Genomic DNA, 20,843 nt, shown 5'->3' on the forward strand with positions numbered 1-20,843 from the left:
TAAAGGCAGGCTTATTAAAAGGTAGCAGTCTGGCGAGTTGACTAATCTCACAGGTGGAGGTCAGTAAAGTCTTTCGCCCAGGATAAAGCAAGGAGGTTTCATGGTGTGGTGATGAAGCATGGGATTATGCCCATATAAGGTTAAAAAAAAAAAAAGCTGAGCGCCTAGGCAGACTCTCCCAGGTGGGTAGCGGGAATCAGGAAGATGATGACCTGTTAGGCTGTAGTTTCCTTTGAGGGGTTGGGGAGCTTTTTCTCTGTGGTAGGATGGGGAAGGAGGGCACATAGGGTTCTGTAGCTGGGGGGTGGGGTAGGGTGGGGTGGGGTGTGATGAGCACGGGTTCCAGCCTAACAATACTAAAGTAGGGAGATCATTTTCTGCGGAGAGGGAATATGGTCTGGCTTGAAAAGATCCTTTTAGTCAGTGTGTGAGAGTTTACTGAAAAAACGGCAAAGACAAAAGTCTTGAAATCAACCCCGTTCTCATCACAGTAACCCCAGGAAGAAATAGCCCCGTGGAGAGGTGGAAGGAAATGGGAGGTTCGCCTATGCTGAGAGGCTTAGATTACAGGAGCCAGCAAGTGACTGCCCTCTTTGGCTAGGTCAACTGGATGGACGGAGATTCTTTTGCTAAGATGGAGACTGTATGAGGAGGTTTGGGGAAGACCAGAAGCTCTGTTTTAGATATGTCAACGTTTTAGAGGCCTTTAAGAAGCCCAGACAGAAGCGCCACGGGTGGTTTTGAAGATACATAGCTAGTATTACTGATGAACAATAAAGAAGGTTTTGAAAAATTTTATTTGTAATCCAACATATATCTACTCTCATTTCCTCCAGATTCTCTTTGAAGTATTTGTTTTTAAGATTTACTTATTATGTATACAGCTTTCTGCCTGCATGTATGCCTTGCAGGCCAGAAGAGGGCACCAGATCTCATTATAGGTGGTTGTGAGCCACCATGTGGTTGCTGGGAATTGAACTCAGGACCTCTGGAAGAGCAGACAGTGCTCTTAACCTCTGAGCCGTATCTCCAGCCCCTCCCCCAGATTCTCTGATGCTGTAGTAATGAATACATTTTTGTGTACTCCTTCCATTTAAATTGTTATAAACATTTTCCCATTGTCATGCAGGTAAAACAACTACGTTTAAAATCTGCAGCTTTTGTTTTGTTTTGTTTTATTGAAACAGGTTCTCACTGTCTAGTCCTGATTGGTCTGGAATTCTTTGCTGACCAGGCTATCTTGGAACTCATTAGTGATCCCTCTAGTTCTGCCTCTGAAGAGTTCTTATTAGACATGTGTGACGCCATACCCGGCACGGTTTTTTTTTTTATACAGCGATGGTTTTTAATTTTTTAATTTTTTATTTTTCCTTTAAAGACAAAGGAGCCAGAGTACCTGCCTCCGTAGTAATGACACCTCCCTGTGACAATCCTCTGCATAAACTACGCTTTCTCCTCCTGACCAGGAGAGGGCGCGCGCCACGTCGAGCTCAGACAGAGGTGCCTCTCCCTTGTCTTCCTCTGGCCGTCCTCCTGACCTTCCTCCCGGAAGTGCTCCTGCGGCTCGGGTTGCCGGCGTGACTTTGAGCATTTCCCGCTCTGCTGCCGGCGCTGAGCACCACCGATCACCTCAGAGCAGGAGCCTTGGAAGTGGCTGTTCCAGGCTTGCCATGCGGCTGCTGCGGGTCGCCGCAGCCCTGGGGCGTGGACCGTTCCCTCGGGTCCCTGCTGTCCTGGGCTGGCAGGGGAAGCAGGTACTGGTGCCAGAGAACCTTCCAGAGCAGGGCAGGTTAGCTACACCCTTCCTTACCTGGGGTCTTGAGCAGCGATTTCCCGAGCCCCGTAAGCCCTTGGGTATCCGCATGCCAGCTCGGCCTTGAGACCCGCAGCTCTGCGCTGGGGTCCCTCCTCTCCTGATGGGTGTGATCTACCTTAAAAAGAAGTGCCCCGAGTGAAGGTCAGATGAAAGTTAGTGTCCCCGGGGCTCGAATCCCGGATTTCGGACTCGTTATCCAGTGGTCCTCTTACTACTGGGTATGGTTGGATGCTCGCTGAGCGTGTGGGTTCTATTCAACATCCCGGGGCTCTTCTCTGGCCAAGTTTCCCAGTCAGGTGTATAGATTAAACTTTGTAAGTCTTTGGAGTGAGGTACTCAGAGCAGGGAAGCCGTTGGTAGACGTGACCCCTTACCTCTCATGGATACCTCGTTTGCTTTGCTACCAAGTGTCCCTGTGGTTTAACCATCTAAGCGCTTGTCAGCTGTCTTCTTTGACATGTGCCCAGTTTCCCTCTTCCCAGAAGTGTTTGACAAGCGTTTGGGTGTGCAGTTTTGTTTTGATTCAACAAATACATATTTCCCCCTCTCCGCACTGTAAAGCTGACAGGAACACCACCACCCCAAAAGGCACTTCCTTGTTTTCGTTCAGATGAAATTGGAAACCTTTTTTGGAGTTGTCTTGTGGCTGTTAGTTGGGTAGACCCATATGCCCCTAGCTACCTGGGAATTACAGGACGGGAGAAGACAGAGAACCTAAGGTACAATTCAATCTAAAACTTGTATTTCTTGTTAAAGTGGCCATTGAGAAGTATAGCTCTGACTTTTATGGTAGTGTGTATTTAAAAGTTAGAAGTGTGGATCGGCCAACCATAAGGGTAGTTGTCCAGTGTGGCAGCCTGAGTGTCAGTCAGTCTTGGGACCCACACAGTGGAGGGGTGATAACATAGCCATTTTGACCACCCCATGACTGCTCTTCCAGAGGAAGAGTTGAATGCCCAAAACTCACGTCTTTGCTCAGAACATCCATAACTCCAGCTCTAGGGGATGTGACCTTTCCGGCACCAGGCGTGCACGTGGTGCAGAGATATATATGCAAGCAAAACACATAATACACGAACCTTTAAAAGTCTCAAGTTTAAAACTAACATGTAGAAGCAGTAGTTGTGCTACTTTTATGAGTATTATTCAGAATTAAATCCAGGGCTCCTTAGATAATAGAGAGGTTGAGAATGCTTGCTTTGAGGATGAAAAAAACAAGTCTGTAGGTCACGTTTTTAATTGTGATCTCGTATAATAGGTGTGTTAAACTGAGCTTTTAAAACTGTTTCTCAGGCTGATTGGAAGACCCGCCGATGGTGTTCGTCAGGGCCAGTTCCCAATGAAAAAATACGAAACATTGGGATCTCGGCACACATTGATTCCGGGAAGACGACGCTAACAGAACGGGTGCTGTACTACACTGGCAGGATTGCCACGATGCACGAGGTGTGTGCTTAGCGGTCGATTCCAGAGCGATTCAGAAATTGATTTTAATTCTACTGTTGTTATAGTTTCATAAGTTTCAGAAAACCTTGTTTTAGGATGAAAACTGGGCAGGTGCAGGGTAGTGGTTCTCTACCTTCCTAATGCTGAGAGCATTTAACACAGCCTCATGCTGTGGTGACCACCAGCCATAAAATTACATTTGTTGCTACTTCATAACTGAATGGTAATATGCATATCTGTGTTTTCCAATGTTATTGGGCAACCCTTGTGAAAGGGTCGTTCCATCTCAGAGGGATCACAACCCACAGGATGGGAACCACTGCCACAGATGCTCCTTAGCCAAAGTCAGATGAACAAAGAGGAGAGGTCAAGCTGGCTTGAGATGTTACTGTGTATTCACAACCTCTCTAGAAGTGATTGATGACTGTGAGTATCCTGGGTTGATGCTGAGATGGCATGACAGACCCTTACACAGCTGTCACAACAGTCTTACACATGTCAGTGAGCCAGAAAATGTTTGTAATGTTAAATGGAAAGTGAATCTCAAAAGGTGCTGTCGATGTAAAAACAAAACAAAACACACAGCTTTCATCTTAAAGGAAATCAGAGTTTTTATCTGGAGCCATTTTGAGTGACTATGGCTCAGAAACACAGGTTGTCCCAAATTTAATGTTCTAACATGCAAGCAGTTTCATGATGTTCTAATTTTATAGAACAAAGAAAGTCAGAGATCAAGGCAAGTTTAAAATGCATTGGTGGGCACACCAGAGAGGCAAGGACAATGAGATGGGGAACTATTCTATAGGCCCAAGATGACATTCTTAGCTTTAGGACTGGCAGAAGCTACTGTCCTGCTAAGTTAATAGCATCTAAGAGGTTTTCGTTTATTCTCATGAGGTGTTATTTCAGATACACGGTTGGGCAAGGCACAGCCCAGCACGGGGTAAGTAGTCCCTGAACCTGCATGATTCCAATTCTCCCCAGTGGGAAATTCTGATGGGTCCATCATACTCTGCAGATAGACTCCTTCCAGGAGGTCTGCAGTCCCAGCCAGACATGGCTTCTTTTCAGGAAGTTTCAACCACAGCACTGAATACAAGCTCTATAAAAACCTAACAGAAAAGCATTGTTTAAAATGTTGGCCCTCGAAGATACTGCCAAACCACTGAGTGACTTAACTCTAGGTCAGGCTGTTCTTCAGCCAAAGGGCATCCGCTAAACCATATCCTTTAAAAGCTAAACACTCCCATTTTGTGCTCACAGTCTGAGGAGAGCAGCAGAGAGGTCTGCTGCCTGAATATCATGAGTTCGTAGACTCTGGAAAGCCAGCAGCCAGCAGTTCAGGGGAAGCAGATGGTGGTCCCCAAGTGCTTGTCAGCTGCCAACAAGGAAAAACTGAGTATGGGAGCCGAGACAGGAAACAAGAGCTTTATGAAACGATGCGGTTATAGGATTGGGCTTATCTCACACTTGCATATGTTAGCTTTGATTTCTGGTTCTGTTTTAGTCAAGATTTCTTTCTGGGATGAAAGAAAAATGTGAGTTCTTGTGTTCATGTTTAGGTGAAAGGTAAAGATGGAGTTGGTGCTGTCATGGATTCCATGGAGCTGGAGAGGCAGCGAGGGATCACGATCCAGTCAGCAGCGACGTATACCATGTGGAAAGACATCAATATCAACATCATAGACACTCCAGGTAAGTGGGCCCTTTGTTTTGTGTTTTCTTGAAGCAATGTATATGTAATTCTTTTTACTACCATGATCCAGTTCATCTTTGAGGATCAGATTTTAAAAGTGCAAAACTGAATTCCTACCAGATTTGGGACTTAAAGCACTTCGTCTGTCTGTATGTCGCTTCTTTGAAAAATAACATTAAGAAAGTAAGAAGAGCTCTCCCGTTGCCATAGCTCCCCCTAATGTCCTTTAGAAATAATCCTGTTGAGCCTTGAACCCAATACACAAGATTGAAGACATGAGGAATCTACATCACAGTTTAAAGATGCGTGTAATGAGCAGAGATGAGGGACTTCTCACAGTGTCCTGGGTTGTCTGTCTCTGCCAGCTTGACATGCTGTCTGCAGATGTGTCTGTCAGGCATTTTATTGATTGCTAATTGATAGAGGCCAAACCTACTGGGGCATAACTTCCCCCAACCCCACTCCCTGGCCTGCATGCAGGTGGACCTACGTGAGAGATATAAAAAAGCGTGCTGAGAAGGCAGTAAGCGGCCCCAGTGGTTTCTGCCTTAGTTCGTAGGCACCGGTTTCCCTCGTGATGGACTGTAACCTCTGAGCCAAGTGTGAAGTCTTTCCTTCCCAAATTGCTTTTGGTCATGATGTTTTATCAAAGAAATAGAAAACTAAATACAGAACTTGGTACAGGTTGTGGATTCTGCTGTGACATCCCTGACCATGTTGGTTTTGGAGAGGGTTGGGGAAGGACTTTGGAATTTTGAACTGAGAAAGTCGTTGAGTGCTTAGAACTTAATAGGCTATTGTGGGTGCTTAGAAAGTAGGAATGCTGAACAAGCTGTCAATGAGCGAGGCCTGGCTGGTGAAGATTCAGAGAAGCAAAGACTATATCAGGGCCACCTGTGTGATGTTTTGAGCTGAGATTATACGGTGTCTAGTCAGCTGGGGCTATAGAATCAGTTGTGGTAGTAAGCAGCACTAAAGTAAAATATTTGCTTTGCTGGGACAGTCGATGCTTGTCAGCTGGAGGGGAGAAGTTAGCAGTTTGGAACTTTTACATTGTTGAATTTTGCTTTTGCTTTGCTATGATTATGACTGTGCCCTGACTCTTTCCTCTTGGAGTAAGACACTATTTAACTTGTTTTTTTGATTATTTTCTTTTCCAGCAACCAACAGTTATGAGATCTTAGATACTTAAGATAGACTTTATACTTTTGAAAGAAACACTGGTTTTTACAGACTGAGACATTTAAGGTTATGCGTTATATTGTGATACTTATAGTAACATGAGGGCTTGAGGATAAACAAGAAGGAAGACCTTATTGTGTACGATTGTTGTGCTGTTGTGCCGGGCGTGGTGGCGCACGCCTTTGATCCCAGCACTTGGGAGGCAGAGGCAGGAGAATTTCTGAGTTCGAGGCCAGCCTGGTCTATAGAGTGAGTTCCAGGACAGCCAGGGCTACACAGAGAAACCCTATCTCGAAAAACAAACAAGCAAACAAACAAGCAAACAAAAGATGGTTGTGTTGTTAGGTGGGGCTGACAGGGGATCAAGTGTCTTGGTTAGTTCTTTGTCACCTTGACACAAGCTAGAGACAACTGGGAACAGGAACCTCAGCTTGTGAAAATACCCACACCGTTCGCCTGGAGGAAAGTGGGGGTGGGGGGATGTTCTTAATTGCTAAGAAATGGAAGGGCCCAGGCCCCTGGGTTGTTGTTACCCTGGAGACGAGTGATCTTGGGGCATGTCAGAGAGTGTGCTGAGCTCATCACCAGGAGCCAATGAGTGAGCAGCCCTGGGGTTGGCTCCTGGTCCTGCCTTGAGTTCCTACCTTGGCTTCTGAGGATGGACTATAACTTGTTTGCCATATAACCTTTGCGCCCATGTTGGTTTTGGTCAGTATTCTATCACAGCAATAGGAAACCTAACCTAACCAAATAGAAACTAGTTTGTATATTAAAAATTCACACTGTTCTTTAAAACCCTCCCTTGCTGCTCTGTCTCCTTTAGGCCACGTGGACTTTACCATAGAAGTGGAAAGAGCCCTGCGGGTCCTGGATGGTGCGGTCCTTGTTCTCTGTGCGGTTGGCGGAGTCCAGTGCCAGACCATGACAGTCAGTCGTCAGATGAAGCGCTACAACGTTCCCTTTTTAACCTTCATTAACAAACTGGACCGAATGGGCTCTAACCCATCCAGGGCCCTCCAACAAATGAGGTACTGAGCCTGCAGCATGCCGGCTTTCACATTCAGGACAATTAATTCCATTATTAAGTTGTTTCTTTCTTGATTGCATTTCTGTGATCTTAGTAAGTGGAACACAGTCTCAGTGGTTTAATTTACCCTGTGACTCATTAGCTTCTTTCTCTGTGAAATGGGGAAAATGTGTCTTGTATTTCTAGTGTAGTTGACTCCAGAGAACTGTGCTGCTGTGCTACCGCTGGGGAAGCTGTAGATGCTGGGAGTGCTTGTGTTTTCTTTAGATAAAGCAGAGGAAGGTTTTGTCCTTAACAAATGTAGCAATGCAGCATTGTGCCCCTATCAGATTTTACCCAGCAGAGCTGATGGGCACGGGCTGAACCCCTTGTGGTGGTAAGTGGGCTATGAACCGTATATCTGATGAGAAAACATCTGTCAGAGGATGTGCTTGCAAATGTGAAAGTGGTGTCTGTCTTCTTTGGGTGTTTGAAGTATCTTTTGGTAAGAGTAGGCAGTGCTTGGTGGTTATTGGTGGTTAACACTAGATGAACTCCTTTTACTAGTTCTTGTCCTGATTTTAGGAAACTTCTCTTTCTCTGTGACTTGATGACTTTGGCTCTTTGTGTGATTTCTGTGTGTCTTTTCTCAGTTTGCAGCTCTCACGGAGCAGATTTTGGGACCTTTGGATCTGGCCTTCATGTATCATCTTCTGTCATGCTTTCTCTCCCTCTTAGGCACTGGCTCATGAGAGAGCTCCTTTCTATTCAGTGTGTGTGTGTGTGTGTGTGTGTGTGTGAGAATGACGAGGGAATCAAAGGACAGCTTTGTGGTGGTTTGGGCCTTCCATGTTTACATGTGCTCTAGTAATTGGATTTTTCAAGCTTTTTATCAAGATTACATGTCGTTAGCAATTGAGCAGTCATATCCGCCCATTACTGACATTACTTTCAAACATGGCTACATCCTTGTATAAACTAACTTTACCTTCACTGTTTGAGATTAATGGTGTGTACTAAGGGCATATCTGTTTTCCAGCCGGAGGGATTAAAGGTGTGTGCCAAGGTTTGTGCCATACCACAACTAGAAGCAGGTTTTTTTCAGCAAAGAACTCAATCTTGGGAACAAATATCCTGCAACACTTTATTTATATGTATGTGGGTCTCTGTATTGTGTATACCGTGCATGCAGATATACAGGGAGGGGAGAAGGAGGTGTTGGGTCTCCTGGAGCTGGAGTTACAGGCATTTGTGAACTCCCTGGCAGGTCCTCTAGAAGAGCAGCAAGTGCTCTTACCACAGAGTCATCTTTCCAGCCCCAAATCTTAGTATTTTGCAAGCTCTTGACTTTCTTCAAATACTTGTAGTTCTTAGCTCTCTGTGTATAGTTACACAGAGAGGCCTAGTGTGTGCTAAATGGTGCCAACTAGAGCATGTTTCTTCTCAAGGTGGAGTCTCTACTGGTAACTGCAGTCTGTTCAGTGAGTCTAGTTGTAGGCTGACGTGAGTGTTCCTTGAACTCTCTCACTGAAAGGTTGACTCTCTGTCACTTGGTTTAAGAGTGAGAACTAGGCTCTGCTGTCCCACTGTCTCTTAATGTCCTGGTCATCTGCAACTCTTCTTCTGTCTTTCCCTTCTGCTTCTGGGTGAGCACACTGGGGAGTCTGTGGTGAGAGATTACTCTGTGTTCTGTGTTGTTGGCACGGGCTTGCTTTTTAGCTCCCTGAGTTTAGGTGTCTGTTTCAATCGCTGCCTGTCTTCTCTTCTGCTGCGGCGCCTCAGCCCTGATGTCTGCCATGGTTCTTTTGTTTCCCTTTTGCCTTTTGTCATTTCAAAATAATTTTGAGAGAAGAAGCAAATAAATGTTTTTGTTTTTCAGATCTAAACTAAATCACAATGCTGCATTTGTACAAATACCCATTGGTTTAGAGGGTGATTTTAAGGGAATTATAGACCTCATTGAAGAACGAGCTATTTACTTTGATGGAGACTTTGGGTAAGTCCTAAAGTACTAAAATCTTAAATCTTGATGTTTGAAAGACATCAAAGAAAAGGAAGACATAAGTTAAATATAGACTAATTATCTCTTTGAAATGTGACTGAATGTTATTCTCTCGGGTGATTTTAATGACTGGATTGTAATGTAAATGCAGTCTGATATGCAGGAAATCTGATATGTGACCTGCAAGGGAGTCAAGACCCACAGGTTGAGAAAGCCAGACCTGATGGCACACGCTCACTCTCCTAGCACTTGGGGGCTGAGTCAGGAGCAAGCTGAAGGCCAGCACTGGTGACACAGCAGGATTCTGTCTCAGAGCCCACCCCACCCACTTCAAGCAAGTGGCAGGCTTCAGCATAGACAAACGGCTGTCCTGTCTTAAAGCCTTTGGGTCTTACTTCACTTGTTAATAGAATTTTCAAAAGCTTAATCTTCAGGCTTCAAATAGGTTAGCTTGAAAACTAGCTTATGATTGCTTAGTTTGTTTAAACTAGCTTTCTTATCTAAAAATGCAGATAGTAGAAACTTTTGTATGGGTGTTAGCAGATCTCCAGTTTCATGCTGCTGTAATTCGGGTATTAAATATATGGTCATTTTTTTTCTTTTCTTTCCAGCTAGATGGCAGTAAAAATAGTCCCGTAGCCACACTGAAAAGAATTATAACTTCTCAGAATTATAACTTGATAACTTTTCTAGGTGTTTTTTGTTATTTTTCCTTTTTTTGAGACAAGTCTCTCTATGTAGTCCTGGCTGGCCTGGAACTTGCCTTGTAGACCAGGCTGTTCTCAAACTTACTGAGATTGACTGCCTCTGCCTCCTGAGTCCTGGGATCAAAGGCGTGTGCCACCACACTTGGCTCCCAAGTCATTGTTTTGACCATGTGTTCTGTGGCTCATTTTAATCTCTAGAATAAGATAAGCCAGTTTGTATTAAATTGGGAAGAATTTTATATTTCATCATGTATCATTAGAAAAATCTGATATGTAGAAAAATAGACTATGATGCCTATTATAACAAAGGATCACTATAACATAAAGGATTATTATGACATAAAGGATTATTACAACATAAAGGATTATTATAACATTAAGGATTACTATAACATAAAGGATTATTATAACATAAAGACTTTGTTTCCCTCGTAGCTGACTGTGTTGAATGTAGGCACTTCTGTTCACTGGTGGTCCACTCTGAGCAAGTTACTTGGTCCATGGAGTGGTTTCGCCCAAGGTCCTATCTGAGTTATAACCATGCATGTTGTCTTATTTGCTGTTTGGGTGCAGAGACCTCAGAGCTGTCCCCAGACCATCAGGGACCTTAGTTGTTAGCCATACCTTTGATGTGTGCATGTTTAACTGAACGTTCCTAGAGTTACGAAAGTAAAGCATTCTTTGTCTTAGTCAGATTGTTCGATATGATGAGATTCCGGCTGAATTTCGGGCCGCAGCCGCTGACCACCGGCAGGAGCTCATTGAGTGTGTTGCTAACTCAGATGAGCAGCTTGGTGAGCTCTTTCTGGAAGAAAAGATCCCCTCAGTTTCCGACTTAAAGGCAAGTCTTAAAATAGGTCTTCTTAAAAACATTGTTTGGGTGTTTTGCCTGCATGCAGTGCCTTTGGAGGCCAGAAGAAGGCATTGTGTTCCCTGGAACGGGAGTTGCGAATGATTGTGAATGGCCATGTGGGAGCTTGAATCTGTCTACTGTCCTCAGGAAGCCATTTTTGAGTCCTTGAAACAGCACAAGTGTTGTTGAGGTGATTTTCGACAGTCGCAGAGAGCAGGGATCAGTCTGTGTTCACTGGCGCTCAGCTCGCAGACTCTTCTCCTTCAGCCCAGGGCCAGCCTGTGAAATGGTTTCTCCCCCAGTCAGTGAGGGTCTTCCACCTCAATGCATGTTATCTGAGTAATCCCCCAAAGACGTTTCCAGAGGTTTACAACACCCCTCCCCCCCACGCCCCCTGGGATTCTGAACTGTGCATTAAAACTAATCCTCACAAAGGTTTACAGTAAAAAGGCTCCTATCCCATAAAACCATTTCTCTGCCCCATACTAAAACATGTTAATTTCTGATAGATTTTCCCAGAGATTTTGCTTTGGTTTTTGTTTATTTTGTTTTTGAGAGAAGGTCTTACTATGCAACCTTAACTGGTTGGCCTTGTACTCATAGAGATTCAACTGCCTCTACCTCCCGAGTGCTGGGACTAATGGTATGTGCTTCCATACCCAGTTCTGTGTGTATCTTTTTCCTCTTATAAAGTTATTAGCATTCAGTTTACAGTATTCTATGATCTACTTTATATGTATGAATCTCTTTTGATACCAGATTAAAAAGAATGATTTTAAGAGTGTCAAAAAGTAATTGTCCCATAAATCAGCTACTGGCGCTCTTATACAAAAAGCAATTTTTCCCTGTTTTTCAATATGCCGGCTGGGTTATTGAGCTGTTATTTTTGTCTCTTTTCTGGAGCCAGCACTCTGGCCCATCAGTTCATTCTGTTTGTCATCACTGACCTGCAGCATACATTATTAACACGAATCGTTTTCTCTTATTCTGTAGCAAGCAATCCGGAGAGCTACTCTGAGTCGATCCTTCAGTCCTGTATTTTTGGGAAGTGCTTTGAAAAACAAAGGAGTTCAACCTCTTTTGGACGCTGTTTTAGAATACCTGCCCAATCCATCTGAGGTCCAGAATTACGCTATACTCAATCAGAAGTAAGTATTGCCGCCTGAGCCTCGGTTTATGGAAAGATCCTGGAATACTAGCACACTATGGAAAAGTTTAAGGACTGTTCTTTCATTTATTTTTGAGATTTCCTTTCCTCTTTCACAAAAATCACCATTTTTAGTTGGCTGTCACTTTCGGTGTACGGGAGATACTGACTGCACAGGTGGGTTCCCATATCATTAGTGACTTAGGAGCATGATTTGTTTTATTCTCTCTCAAAAGTTTAAAGTATTAATTTTTAAAAAAAATTTGGTATCATTCATTTTCAGTTATAGCATCTTTTTAGTTTAAAAAAAATGAAATTTAGGTCAGTGAGATAGCATGTCAGATACAGGTGTCAGCTACCGAGCTTCATGGGCTCAGTTTAACTCCCAGGATCCACATGGTGGAAGGGGAGAACCAACTCACAGAAGTCCTCAGGCTCCTCATGCATGCCCCCCACCCCAGCCATGCATAAAATAAAATAACACAGAATAAAGGAAATGTAAAGCAACAAGGAAGGCCACCTCTGTAAGGCTCTCACAGGTCATTACTTTACCAGAGTTCAGCGTTTTAATCTACACTGGTCCTGTCTATAGTTACAAACCTTCAGGACTCATTCTTCCTGAACTCTTTCTGGGAGACTTATTTGTGTGTAAACCAGAGATTGTCAGCAAACATATTCTTTTCTCCTTGCTAAGAACAAATTGATATGGACGAAGTATTAAGGGCTGGATAGATGGCTCAGTGGGCAAGCATGCTTGCTGAGGAAGCGTAAAGATGCAAGAAAGAGCCACGTTTGGTGGTGTGCTTGTGATACTAGTGATGTGGGAAGGGCCTGTGTGGAGACAGGAGGATGTCTGGGCTGTGCTGGCTGCCAGCCCAGCTGCAGGTTCAGTGAGAGACCCTGTCTCAGAAGAGTAAGGCCGAGAGTGACCACAGGACACCCCTGGCCTCCATGCACAGTTGTAGATACATGCATACATTCATGTGTGCTCACCACCACACATTCACTACACACAGAAAGATTACATGTTATATTTTATAGTTTTATATTTCTTTCATTTTCAGTGACTCAAAAGAGAAGACCAAAATCTTAATGAACCCCCAAAGAGATGATTCGCACCCATTTGTAGGCCTGGCTTTTAAACTGGAGGTGAGTTGCTGTTTAACTTACTTACTGCTGTCTGTAGACGTTTTCTTTTACTGGACTTGTAGCCCTGTTATAAAATGACTCTGTGTGAGGTTGTTCCTTGCTTTTGAATGCAGTAACTCTTTACAGTGTTAAAGTGTAAGGTTTTCAGAAATCATACTCTACATAATTTTACCTCAGTATTTTCATTTAATACAGACATAATCCATATTTCTATAAATTGTTTGAACATTTACTCCCATTTTGTGTTCTCGGGTAGGGTCTTGTGTGTAGCCCAGGCTGGCCCAGAGATTGGCAATTCTCTTGCTCTAGGGTCCTGAGAGCTGGGATTACAAGCGTGTCCTTCCATGGCCAGCTTAACATTTAAACATTTTAAATGATGGTTGGATCTTGTATTAAATAGCTGGGCGGGGGTGGCAAAACACCTTTAATCTGAACACTTGGGAAGTAGAGACATGTGGATCTCTAAATTCAAGGCCAGCCTGTTTTACATAGTAGGACAGCCAAGGCTACATAGAGAGACCCTGTCTCAGAAAAGTAAAACAAACACACAAAAAACCAAAACCAGTGTATTAAGTAAATTGGCTTAAAATTATCTAATTATTGAACATTGTTATAATAACCTTTTTAGAAAAAACAGTTGTCCTGAGTCAGTTATGAAGGAACTCAAACTTGCCCTATTTTTTGAACCTGTAATGTATAGATAGTTGGAAATGAGATGTGCAGCTCTTGCGGTTTGTGTGTGAGTGGGGTGTAACTTACAATGTAGTATTATTTAGGCTTTAACAGGTAAGGTGCTTACTTATTTTAATGATGGACTTGTTTTGGCCTATGGATGCCAAAGAGGGTTTGATCCTCTGGAGTTAGAGTTACAAACTATTGTTAATCACTGTGTGGTACTGGGAAGTAAACCTGGGTCCTCTACAAGAGCAACAGGCGTTCCTAACTGCTGAGCCATCGCTCCAGCCAAAATACCTACCTATTTTTCTTTTCTTCTTCTTTTTTTTTTTTTTTTTGACATGGGAAGTTGTAGTTTTTAAAAATACACACTTTTTAGATTTGACAAAAAATGATAAAGAATTACAGAGAATGCATTCCATTTCCTCTTAGTAAACAGCAGCTAATGGCAACCAATGGAACAATGTTAATTTATTATTAATAAAACCCACATTTATTCAAGTACTTATGGTCATTGCCTATATCCCCTTTCTGATTGTATCCCATTCAGCTAACACATTAGATCACGTTATCCTGTCCTCTTAGGCTCCTGTCACAGCTAGTTTTATGTCACCTTGGCATAAGCTGGTAACGGGAACTTGAGTTGAGAAAAGACTCCTACCAGACTGGCCTGTGGTGCTTGTTCTTGAGTGATGAGTGATGTGGCTGATACCATCCCCGGGGTTGGTGGTTCTGGTTCTAGGAGGCAGGCTGAGCAGACCAGGGGCGCAAGCAGGCCAGGCTCGGCACCAGCATGGCCTCTGCAACCGCTCCTGACTTCCGCAGTGCTGCGTGTGTTAACTGGAAGCCTTCCTCCCTGGTCACACCGACGACCATGGCGATTATTACTGCAGTGGAGACCCTGACACAGCTCCTGTGACTCTCTTAGATTTTTTTTTTCTCCCTCTTTCCACATCGTTGACATTTTAGGGAAGTAGTCAAGGATGCTTTTCCATCTGAGACTCTGATGTGCCTGTGAGGATTAGATTGGGGTGGGGTGACAGAATGGCGGCAAAGGAAATGCCATTCTTGTTTGCTGTTATGCTAACCTTCCTCACTTTGGGTCCTTTGTCAGGGTCCTTCTGTATAATTGCCCTTCATTTCTCTCCCCTTCTCACTACACTCTTTAAAAAGAAGTCATTATGTTTGGTTGTTAAGTACCTTCTCATGAGGAGAGAAACAAGCATCTACCACCCAGATAGGGCACCAGTGACAGAGCAAGCTGATGCACCTGCCTGAGTCCATCAAGCTTGGTGGGCCAGTGAGTTTACTGGGGCAGCCTGCAGGAGCATGGGTGGGCCTTGGACAGCTGCAGTACCCAGCACTCAGCACCCAGCACCCAGCCAGCCCTTTGTGGTTGAGGCCTCCTGAGAGCTGCATCTGTGGAGGTCTCTGCCCACTTGGCAGGCTGCAGCACACACCCAGTGTCTGTTCTTCCCCAGAACCTTTCTGCTTCTTGCCACAGGGAGGTGGGGCTCCTGAAACTTAACAACTTTCTGAGCTCCCTGAGTCCGGCAAGGTTTCTTCGTTTCCTGAGTCTCATGTGCCAGACTCTTGTCTCCAGGTGGGAATGTGGAGGAAATGGTTCAGTTTGGAGGAAATAGCTGCTTTCTATGTGTCGATAGAGCAGCTGTATTTTGTTTAAGCTTTATTTTTCATTAGTGTTCATGTGTGAAGGTGTAGGCACATGGGTGCAGGAGCCCACAGAGGCCAGAAGAGGGCACCAGATCCCATAGAGTTACTGGCAGTACGAGCTGCCCACTGTGGGTGTTGGGACCTAAACTCAGGTCCTGGACAAGCCACACATGCTATTAACCACTGAGCCATTTCTTGTCTGCGTTTCTTTTTTATAAATGTAAATAATAACGTTTATTCTTTTATTATTTAGACCAAAGTGTTTTACTTATTTATACCAACTTGACAACAAACTGGATTTTTAAAAGCAGTTAGCGACTTAAACTTCGTAGTGCACTGTCAGTCTGCTCATTGTTCTTTTCATGTGTCACTTGGGGACTCTGTGTATTTTGTTGACACGTCCTTTTACGTTTCTGGTTTTGTCTTTGCATTGTTAATACAACTGGAATGTGTTCGGATGTGTGTTGTTAGGGCAACACATTTCTCTTCCTGATACTTCCTTTTTACATGTTTAAATATAGACTTCTTTTTTAGTGAACATTTTTTTAAAGATTTATTTATTATTATTATATCTAAGTACACTGTAGCTAACTGTCTTTAGATGCACCAGAAGAGGGCATTCAGATCTCATTACGGATGGTTATGAGCCACCATGTGGTTTCTGGGATTTGAACTCAGGACCTTTGGAAGAGCAGTCGATGCTCTTAACCATTGAGCCATCTCTCCAGCCCCTTCAGTGAACATTTTTATCTGATAATTTTATTCATGCCTGCAATGGATTTTGATCATATGTAACCCAAACCTCTTCCCATTCCCCTGGACCCATTCAGTGCCTTCCCCTCTTGTGTTAATATCCCTCTAAAAAAGATTTACTTATTTATGTGTATATTCTATGCTTATAGGTGTTTTGACTGTAATTACATCTGCACACCAGAAGAGGGCACTAGATCCCATAGGACTACAGTTATAGAGGCCATGAACTGGCATGTGGGTGCTGGAACTCAACTCAGGACCTCCCTCAGGAAAAGCAGTGTTCCTAACCGCTGGGCCATCCCACAGAGCACAGACAGTGCTTAACCACATGTGCGTAGGTGTGAGGCGAGGGCGCCTACCAGTCGCTATGCCCGTGTTTCTAGAGATGCTCCACGTTAAATGCTGACAATGTGAAATTTGAAGCTAGGAAACACAGGAGAGAGAACATGAGACGCTTGTCTTTCTGGGTCAGAGTTTGTGAAGCACCGTAATGTGTGTATGCCACATAGAAAATGTACATGCGTGTGTACATAGAAAACCAATTGTCCAGTTACCATTCTGTTCATTTCTATTTCTATTATATTCTTAGGAACTGTTCAATATAACGTGTTCTGGTTCTCTTTCAATTCTCATTACACTCTGCCATTCCTCCTGCTTCCCATTGGTGCTTCCTCTCGCCCAGAACACTCCGTGTGCGTTTGCATTCTGTGTATGTTTTTAAAGCTAGAGCCCTCACTGCAAAGAAAAGATTTTATAAATGTCTTCCCGTGTGTGACTTATCTTGCTTAATATAACATCTCTAGTTCCGTTTGTTTTTCTGAAAATGGCATGGCTTTCGCTCTTTATGGCTCTAGTGGTGAACTTACACGTGAGCATTTGATGTTCTGTATCAGTCTTTTTCTCATTACTGTACCTTTTGAGAAACGTCTGTTTTTACATAGCCTTCTGAGTGAACTTTAAGGTCACTTAATTAAAGGTTCTGTTGGGAGATGTGAGATGGTTCAGTGAGCCAAGGCAGATAGCACCAGACCTAACGGCCTGAGTGTGATGGCAGAACCCGTGCGGTGGGAGGAGAGAGCTGAGGCCCTAACACTGTCCTCTAACATCGGCTCCTGCCCCTGCCCTACCCCCAAAATACAGAGACACCTTTACTGTAAAAAATACATCTCAAGAACTTCGTTGGGATTTTGTTGCTGTCCTACTGACTATATAAGCTAACGTGATAATACATGGTGACTCCTAAGTATGTATCTGAGAGTCCAGCGTGGAACATCTAGTCTCCTCATAGACCTCCTGTGTACTTCCCAAATGATTGTTAGACTGGCTTTAGGCAGATAAAAGTGTATTATCTTCATAATTACACCATATTTTTATATCATATTAAACTGAAGTTTTTTAAATTTTGGAAAGCAAAAGATACCTTAATGTAAATAATAAAAAATGTAATAACATTAAAAGCACAACAGTATATTGGATTCTGGTACCAAAAAGATGGATTGGCAACAGTCATTTCCTTGACCTTATTGATATTCCCATGGCTATATGGTGAATTGATACTCAAATCCTATATAGTGTGACAGTAAACTGAAATGTATGTAAGATAATTTCTAAAAGTGAAAGAATATCTGGAGGTAGCTGAAAAGCTTTCCTTTCAATTTCAGTTTCTTTTGTTCTTCTAAAAATCCTATCTTGACTTGTAGGCGGGCCGTTTTGGACAGCTGACTTATGTCCGCAATTATCAAGGTGAACTGAAGAAGGGAAGCACCATCTACAACACAAGGACCGGGAAGAAAGTGCGCGTGCAGCGGCTAGTGCGCATGCACGCCGACATGATGGAGGCAAGTACATCTCTGCCTCCGCAGACGAGGTCGGCTTCTCCACCGCGGGCGGTCGGAGTAGCTGTGCCTTCCTGCTGTCCCAGCTGCACTGGGCGTTCTCTCCGTGAGCATGCGCTTTCCTCGCTTCCTCTATACTCAGACGTGCTGTGACTCTAAGCAGCACCTTGCTGGAGGTTAAACAAGTTGTGTTAAGAGCTTGGTTTATGTCGTTAGAAGGTGGCTATACTTCCTCAGAGGCCAAGGTTCAGGAAGAGACCTGGCACAAGATTTAGTATTTTCCTAAAGACCTATAAAGATGCTGCTTGTGAAGGGACATGAATTCAGGAAGCGAACGGGAACTCAGAGGCCTGCCTGGAATACGTAAGGGGCCTCTCTGGGAGAGGGAAAAGGAGTGTTAGAAGCATTTAAAACTGTAATTCTTAAAGATCAATGAGTAATAAGTTCACCGTTTTTTAAGTGATTTGATGAGTTTGCTTCCTGAGAAATCCTGCTTAGCATTAGAGCCTTTATTTCTATACGATACAAGATTTAGTACTTTTCTCAAGAGCCACAAAGATGCTAGCAGTGAAGGTACTGCGTTCAAGATGTGAGGGCAGACTCAAGGCCAGCCTGGAAAACACAATACAGACTGATAGCCATGCAGCTTGCAAATCCACCTGAATGTCTGTAACTTCTTGAGGTAGTCTGGGTCTTTGACTAAAATATGCTTAGCCTTTTGTAGTCCTTAGAGATAGTCCATGCATAGCCAGAATACCACATGCATGAAGCCACCCCTCTCTCTGGTCTAGCTCAGTGCACCCAGGGAAAACTATTCACTGGAGTGAAAAATAGGAAATTTTTGGAAGAAACACCGTTTGTCTCTTGGAGGATGAATGAGTAGTCACAAAACTTGGCAGCTTTGCCAAATAAGCTGCGTGGAGCAGGCCAGAGAGTTACTAAGTGTCACAAATATTTTGTGCCAGACTCAAGCTGCAAATATGTGTCATCAGAGAGAGACACTCACACCACAGCTGTTAGGAACGAAGCTTGAGTGGAGAGGGACAATAACTCGGAAGCCTGAAGGCAGCAGTGTTTTGTTCTGCCTTTCCTGTGTTTTCATATTGCTTGCATATGTGAGGAATTAAAAGTATTTTTAGTACAATGGCTTCCATTCACCTTTGTTTACGAAACTTCCTTTGCAGTTTTCCTTGTATGCCTGTCCTGTGTGGTCTCAGCGTAAGCCCTGCTTTTAAAACACATCAGTTAAAGATGCCATAGCTCTGGAATTTCCCACTGAGTGTAAAACTTTGTCAGTTGAGATAGACAGTGTCTTAAAGTCCTGTTGAGGACATGTCTTAGTGTGATTGTTGGTGTTGGGTTTGCCCATTGTCTGTAGAATTAATTCAGAGTTTCGACATTGCTTCTGTGCAGTGTATTTACAGTGCAGTTGCCTCATACTGCACCTTGATTATTTTTATGCCCAAGTATAACTTGCACTGTGTCTTTCTTTAGGATGTTGAAGAGGTTTATGCTGGAGACATCTGTGCATTGTTTGGCATTGACTGTGCAAGTGGAGACACATTCACAAACAAAGATAACAGTGACCTTTCTATGGTAAGCCACGGACAGCAGAGCTGTTCCTCACTTGAGTTCCAGAGGTCTGCTTGTATTTACTGTATTGCAGACTGCAGCAAAATAGCTCCAAAGGTTTGCGTTGAGTGCCGCAGGCAAGTTCACCAAGCCCTTGTTGGACAGAGAGAGCTCTTTGCGTGTCAGCTGCACGCGTGCTTTATGTGGGCTTACTTACCTGGCTCTTCCTTGTAAAACATTCCCCAAAGCTCCAAGGTTTTAGTGTGGAGGGAAATCTCTCCTAGGTAAGTAACGCTTGGAAGGGGTAGCTCCAGCTCTTCCACCCCGAGATCCGCTGCCCTCTGCGGGGCCACTGTAGCTAGTGTCACTCTCAGGCTGCTGCTCCTAGTGGAGTGCTGCTTACTAAATCAGTAACTGGAGAGATCTCTTCCAGTAACTTTCCTATTGCTGTGGACAAACACCATGATCCGGGTCACTCTTACAAAAGACGGCATTTAACTTGGGAGTTGCTTGTGGTTTTACAGGGGTTAGTTCACGGTCATCATGCTGAGGGAATCAGACAGACATGGCACTGAAACAGTAGCTGAGAGCTTATATCAGGATCTGTAGGCAGTGGGGAAAGGGCAGGGGTGGAGCTTTTGAAACCTCAGAGCCCACTTCTAGTGACATAGCTCATTCAACACGGCCATGCCTTCTAGTCCCTTCCAATCAGTTCCAGTAACTGCAAACCAAACAGTCAAATTTACAGGCCTACGAGGACCATTCTTGTTCAAGCTACCGCAGAAGACAGGGTACCAAGAAGGCAGTGGGATGCACACTGTGGACAGCTGGCTCTGGAATTCAGAGCTTTCTGAAGGACCATGAGAGAAAAGCATGCTCAGGCAGTTCCTGCCTTTATCCGCACCACTCAAATGACCTTACTTCTCCCATAGCAGAACAAGGTCTTCTACCCTATGTGTGATGGTGACACTCACCTGGGATCAGTGAGGAGGAAAAGTACACAGGGGCCACTCACAGTGGTTTCCTTATAGCAGAACCGGTCTATTTAATAATAGGGAACTATTATCAATGACAGCTACAGTGCACGCATAATTTTATAACCAGTTTCTCTATATAATATTCTCTGGGTTTTATAAGTTATTATAAGACTGCACAGAGCCCATAAGTCTGCAGTTTTGAGATCTCAATAAGGACACTTTATATTTTAGATTAGACCTTGTGTAAGTGCTTGCCTTGGGCTGGAACGATAGCTCAGTGGTTAAGAGCTCTTGCTACGAGCCGGGCGTGGTGGCACACGCCTTTAATCCCAGAACTCGGGAGGCAGAGGCAG

General features: G+C 43.9%; 1 protein-coding gene across 1 annotated transcript in view; it reads left to right on the top strand.

Moving 5' to 3' along the window:
* The first annotated feature begins 1,548 nt into the window (after positions 1-1,548).
* Gfm1 (G elongation factor mitochondrial 1) overlaps positions 1,549-20,843 on the top strand; it is a 41,722-nt gene continuing 22,427 nt past the window's right edge. Inside the window, exons 1-10 of the mRNA XM_021158645.1 lie at positions 1,549-1,754; positions 3,110-3,262; positions 4,825-4,957; positions 6,964-7,168; positions 9,026-9,142; positions 10,546-10,696; positions 11,702-11,856; positions 12,920-13,004; positions 17,807-17,944; positions 19,436-19,537. Coding sequence (XP_021014304.1) covers positions 1,671-1,754; positions 3,110-3,262; positions 4,825-4,957; positions 6,964-7,168; positions 9,026-9,142; positions 10,546-10,696; positions 11,702-11,856; positions 12,920-13,004; positions 17,807-17,944; positions 19,436-19,537 — 1,323 coding nt within the window. The 5' untranslated portion in view covers positions 1,549-1,670. The remainder of the gene's footprint in view (positions 1,755-3,109; positions 3,263-4,824; positions 4,958-6,963; positions 7,169-9,025; positions 9,143-10,545; positions 10,697-11,701; positions 11,857-12,919; positions 13,005-17,806; positions 17,945-19,435; positions 19,538-20,843) is intronic.

This window comes from Mus caroli, chromosome 3, assembly GCF_900094665.2.
Source record: "Mus caroli chromosome 3, CAROLI_EIJ_v1.1, whole genome shotgun sequence".
In the NCBI taxonomy this organism is placed as follows: Eukaryota; Metazoa; Chordata; class Mammalia; order Rodentia; family Muridae; genus Mus; species Mus caroli.